At 37.0% G+C, this 6000-nt stretch overlaps 1 protein-coding gene and 1 pseudogene across 1 annotated transcript in view; both read left to right on the forward strand.

Moving 5' to 3' along the window:
* The window catches only part of MAGI2 (membrane associated guanylate kinase, WW and PDZ domain containing 2), a 1576038-nt gene that overhangs the window by 1045838 nt on the left and 524200 nt on the right, over window positions 1-6000 (forward strand). Inside the window, exon 5 of the mRNA XM_012650290.1 lies at window positions 1121-1331. Within this exon, the coding sequence (XP_012505744.1) occupies window positions 1121-1331 (211 nt within the window). The remainder of the gene's footprint in view (window positions 1-1120; window positions 1332-6000) is intronic.
* Window positions 2998-3434, forward strand: LOC105815180 (annotated as a pseudogene).

Raw genomic sequence — 6000 nt, forward strand, 5'->3', positions numbered from 1 at the left:
CTGTTGTACATTAGCCCCCTTTATCCATGGGGGATATGCTGCAAGACCTCCAGTGGATGCCCGAAACCTTGGATAGAACCAAATCCTATGTATGGTATACATACATACCTATGATAACATTTAATTTATAAATCACATTAAGAGATTAACAATAATGAATAATAAAGTAACACAATTATAACAATACCCTATACTGAAAGTTATGTGAATGTGCTCACTCACTGACTCCCTCTCTCAAAATATCTTATTGTACTGTAATCACCTATTTTTGGACCACAGTTGACCATGGGTAACTGAAACCACAGATGTAAAACCAAGGTAAGGGGGGAGACTACTGTGTTAGTTCTTTATTGCTATATCAAATTGCCACAAACTTAGTGGCATAAAACAGTGCAAATGTATTATTTTATAGTTCTGTAGGTTACGAGTTTGACATGGGTCTCAATAGCTAAAATCATGGTGTTGAGAGACTTCTTTCTGGAGTCTCTAGGGAAGAATCAATTTCCTTGACCTTTCTAGCTTCTAGGGGCCACCCACATTCCTAGGCTTATGGTCCCCTTTTTCCATATTCAAAGCCAGCAATTTTATATCTTGTGGGCCATTCTTTAGTAGTCACATCTCCCTCTCACCCTCCTTTTCTGCCTACCTTTTCTACTTTTAAGAACCTTCATGATTACATTTAATCATACTCCTCCAGGTAAGCCCACTTGGATAATCGAAGATAATTCTTCCATCTCAAAGTCCTTCTTTATCACATCTTTAAATCTTCTTTTGCCGTGTAAGATAACACACATGTTCCAGGCATTAGGGCATGAACATTTTTAGGACCCATTACTCTGTTTACCACACCTATATTGTGAAATGGTCCTTATGTTTTATCCTTTAAATCTCCAATTCAGTAAACAACAATAATTAGTTGAAGGATAGACAAGAATGTTGAGTGAAAGGAGAACTCAAATAGGCCTGGTGATAATTTTCAGAGATGTTTGCAATTATGCTTTTAAAATAATATTTCCTGTTAGCCTTCGTAGAGCTTATTCCCTGACGCAGCATACTCCACATTCATTTCAGAGTTACCCTGGCTGGAAGTGACTAACCACATGCTCTTGTTCTTTTATAGAATCCAGTGAACATGAAGATAAGAGTGCAGGTGCCTCAGGGGAGACACCCTCCCAGCCTTATCCTGCACCAGTGTACATTCAGCCCGAGGAGTTGAAGGAGCAGATGGATGACACAAAGCCAACTAAACCTGAAGACAGTGAGGAATCAGACCCACTGCCTGATAACTGGGAAATGGCCTATACAGAGAAGGGTGAAGTCTACTTCATTGAGTGAGTTTCACACATTTCTTCAAACATTGTCATAAATATCATAGCAGAATATAAATGATGTAGCAAGAGTAGATGTGGTCAAAAGAAAATGTGAAATTCTGTTGTTTCTGGTAATCACTCCTTCTTTCTGAGAGAATAGTGGGACATAGTGCTTTAACACAGTTAAGGATCCCAGAATACAGCTATAAATGAAAGAATGAATTAAGTAATTCCAGCCTAAAATCTGTTACAATCATGACTTTAAAAGGCAAATCTCCATTTGATATTATTATTAAATTAGAAATAGTCTAGATATCATGGGAAAATGCTTTCTCAACTCCTCGATGGTGCTGAGTCTCTCAACACCACGTAGCCAAATGAGATTTTTTTTTTCTTGTTGTTTAAGTTAGATTGCCAGAAATGTCCACCATCATGCTTAGAAGTTTAATCAGATGCAGCTATTGAAAACAAAATATTTGCTGGTAACAAAACAAACAAAAAAAAAGGTTTAAGCATTTTACCCAATAAAATAATTTATTTTTATAGTTCATCATAATTAATTTTACTAAATTCTGTTCTATTCGTTGCCTATCTTTTGCTTACCATTTTTATGACTTGCCAAGGAAACTGAAATGTGAATCCTGAACTTCTTGGTAATACTCAACCTAATCTTTTCTTTCTTTTAGGGTAATTTTTCAAAATACAGTTTCATATATTTCTTTATCTTCTAGGAGTAGAACAACTTTTTTTAAAGGAACTCCAAAGTTGACAATCATAGTATTAAACTAAATTGGTTTTTTTTTTTTTTTGAGACAGAGTCTTACTCTGTTGCCCAGGTGAGTGCTGTGGCATCAGCCTAGCCCTGAAATTCCTGGGTTGAAGCAATCCTCCTGCCTCAGCCTCCTGAGTAGCTGGGATTACAGACATGCGTCACCACACCTGGCTAATTTTTCTATTTTTCGTAGAGATGGGGTCTCGCTTATGCTGAGGCTGGTCTTGAACTCCTGAGCTCAAACTATCCTCCCACCTCAGTCTCCCAGAGTGCTAGGATTACAAGTGTGACCCACCATGCCTGGCCAAAACTAAATTGTTGCTATACGTAAGAAAACCAAAATGTTCATCAGAAAGAATAAAAACTGAAGTATTGTAAATGAGTAACATTTATCCTCTCAAAATTGTATAAGCCTCAAAGAGTTCTCTCTTTGAGGCTTAATAGAAACTAAAGCTCCCAGTGTTGACAGTGGGTACAAACATGTGAACTCTTATTATTTAAAAAAATATATTAAAACTAGATTTTCTTTCCCAACCTGGATTGATTTATGACTTAGATCTCCATAGGCAGAATTCAGTTGGAAAATTGAAATGTTACCACATACGAATATTCAATTCTCACGTGAAGTTGGAAACTTTGATACATGTGACCAAGGGACTACATAATCAGATAATTACTTGGTGCTCTGCTTGACTTCAACATGGACAAGAAATGCAGTGTTTTGCAGGAAATGAATCACCAGCATTCCTGTTTTTGCAAATGTTCTAGGTTTAAAAAAAGAATAAGAATCTCTTGCATTATTTCTTATTGCCATAATCGATTACCCCGACATATATTTTCTTAATTGATTGGAAAAGAGAAGGTCAGATATAATATTTTAAAATGTGACAGGGCTGCGTCAAGCTGCAGAAGAAGATGGCCGTCTCCACAGGAGTTAAAGTTCCTTGTAATTTTCACGTATTGGAAGAACTTGAAGGACAAAAAAGAGTAGTACTGTTAGCTGAGGCCTTAAAGATGATGAAGATATGACAATGACACTTACAAAGTGGTCAGGCATGATTATTGGGCCACCAAGGACAAATTATGAAAACAGAACATACAGCCTGAAATTAGAATGTAGACCTAAATACCCAGAAGCTCCTCCACCAGTTAGATTTATAACAAAAATTAGTATGAATAGAATAAATAATTCCAGTGGGATGATGGATGCACGGAGCATACCCAGTGTTAGAAAAATGACAAAATTCATATAGCATTAAAGTTGTACTTCAAGAGCTAAGAGACATCTAACAATGTCCAAAGAAAATATGAAGCTTCTATAGCCACCAGAAGGACAAACATACAATAATTAATTTTAGTGGATCTCAAGCTTGTCTTAAATCAACAACCTTTTACTCACTCATGTTAATGTCTTGATTAAATATCGCAATGCAAAATATCCACACATTAAGTAAAAGAATTCCAGCTGGTAAACATGACCTGGACATTTATAAGAAGTTACTTAATATATGTACACCCATTATGTGTTCACATAATAGGAGGAAAAATGCAGCACAATTGTTTTTTTCTCTTGTTAAGGCACTGTCATGTAAACATAAACCTGGAATATTCAAAATAGAATTCAGGTTTATAAGACGAAAGACTGAAGAGAAGTGTCAGAGGGCAGGGGAAGCAAGTGTGTTTCTCAAAAGTAAAAATCTCAAGAAGGAAAAACAGAAACGGCATGCTTTGTCCATCTTGCTTAGTGAAAGAGTTGCAGTTGAAATTGTTTAAAGTAAGCAGGTACAATGAATATTGTCACAATTTGTGTTAATTTTGGAGCAGTGTAGGTGCTGACTACTAGTAGTATCAAAAATATATTCAGCATTGTTTTGATACCTGTATTTAGAATTAAAAATGTTGGGGGGTCGATGAGTTTCTGTTAAAAGCTGTCCCTGTGTGTTACATGTAACAGGCATGGTAGATATTTGTTTATACTCTTTGCTTAACAAACCATGCATTTAAGTTTAAGTGAAGTCAGCAAAAAGGAAATAGGTTTATAGATATGTGATTTTGAGATTAAAGTTAGTCTTAAAATGCAAAAAAAATAAAATGTGGTGACTAACCAAAAAATCCTCAATAGTACTTATATCTAGAAACATAATTTTGATATTAAGGTGGATAGCATGACATCACCGCAAATCAGAAGTCAAAATACAAATCCTAAATACAAATCAATTTGTGAGGTCATAAATTGATGTTTAGAACAACTGTTGTTCAGAACAAGGAAACTGATGATATATACATTTTTATTAAATAATAGAGGAGGAGTAAGGCTATATGAAAATAATTCAACATGACAGTTGATTAAAGAAGAACTATTCCCTTACAATGTTTCTAATAATGCATTTATAAAAAACTTCTTTTTTTGTGATTATAAAATAAATTTTCCTCTTTTAGCTGTGTCAGGTTTGGGGTTGTGAAGCAGAGGGACTTTGGAAGACAGGAATTGTGCTCCAGGAATATAGTAAATAATGAGGCTTTATCCAGGTTTGAGAGAATCGAACAGAATCATTCTATTACTCTAATCAGTCTGCCAGTGTGGGCATTCAAAGATTTGTGAGATTTTGTCCCTGCTTTGAAACTTGTTGCTGAGTTGGGGAAGACAGGCAAATAGTTATCAACGATTAGTAAGCAATTTCTGAATGTTGTGATACTAATCAGAGAAGGATAAGCTTAGAATAGACTTAAGATGTAAAAAGAGGCAGCATAAGGAAGTGAGATAACAGGGACTTGAAAAGTTAATAATATGTAGATAGAGCATTTCAGGTACAGGAACCGTCATTTCAAAGACCCAGTCCCTGGGTGTGCTGGGGATGGTGAGAAGACCCCTGACCCTACTAGAAAAGTATGTATTAGTTGGTAAATCCTAGGAAATAACTCTTAGTTTTTTTGTTTTTTTTTTTTGCTAGATCAATAGTGCTTTTGAAAGGCAAGCAAAGGATTGGCATTTTTTTGTTGTGTTTTGGGTTTTTTTGTTTGTTTTTTAATCTTCTTCCTAATGCTGGAGGGGAGGATCAATGGACAGTATTAGGAACGAGAGATAAATCGAGGTGGAAAATTAAAACAGAATGGAAGAGACAATTTCGTTTGTGGCAAGAGAGCTCATGCTGAGGGAGACTCATCCAGAGGTTAAGGAGAATGAAAGAGCCTGGAGTCAGGACTGAAGCAACTGTGTTGGGAAGATGATTAATGCGGCCGACCATAGCCAAGGCAGTGTGGGACCTGCCAACCTAAGGTTCCTCCACACAATGGAGGCATCCCCCATCCCACACTTCATACCGGACCAGTTTGCACTTTGTCTTTCTGTCCTCCGAAAAGGTTACCTTTGAATCTCAAGACTCAGTGTTTAGAATTCAGGTAACACGGAGCAGGGAGTGGATCAGTGTGTTTTTGGTCTGGTCCCTCATGTCCACACCTGCTCCACTGGTGCTGCAGTTTCCTTTCTCTTTGCCTACAGTTCACCGCAGTTTACTTTTCCCTCAGTTTTTACTGATTTTCTCCTAATCTGCTTTCACTCTTTACTCTGGAATGCCTCTTCCTTTCCTAACTACATTTGACAAAGTAAACGGTTTCCACCCTCTGTCACTGATGTGTGAGGACCTTTGCTATTGCTAACACAAGGAATTCTGACATGAATAAACTCTATACTATGCATGGCCCTTGGAGACAGCTCCTGTAGAGCAGGAGACAGTGACAGGGGAGGGAGCATGGCCGGGCAATTAGGACCTTGTTCAGGATGAAGCCATTATGTGTCCCAGAGGCGGTCCTGAAGCAAAGTCATGATAACAGAAAGCACAATAAAAAGAAAAGGTAGAAATATGTACACATTGTGGAATGGCTAAGCTGAGCTAATTAACACATGTATTACCTCACATA

This window comes from Propithecus coquereli, unplaced genomic scaffold (genome assembly GCF_000956105.1).
Source record: "Propithecus coquereli isolate 6110/MARCELLA unplaced genomic scaffold, Pcoq_1.0 Scaffold32, whole genome shotgun sequence".
In the NCBI taxonomy this organism is placed as follows: domain Eukaryota; kingdom Metazoa; phylum Chordata; class Mammalia; order Primates; family Indriidae; genus Propithecus; species Propithecus coquereli.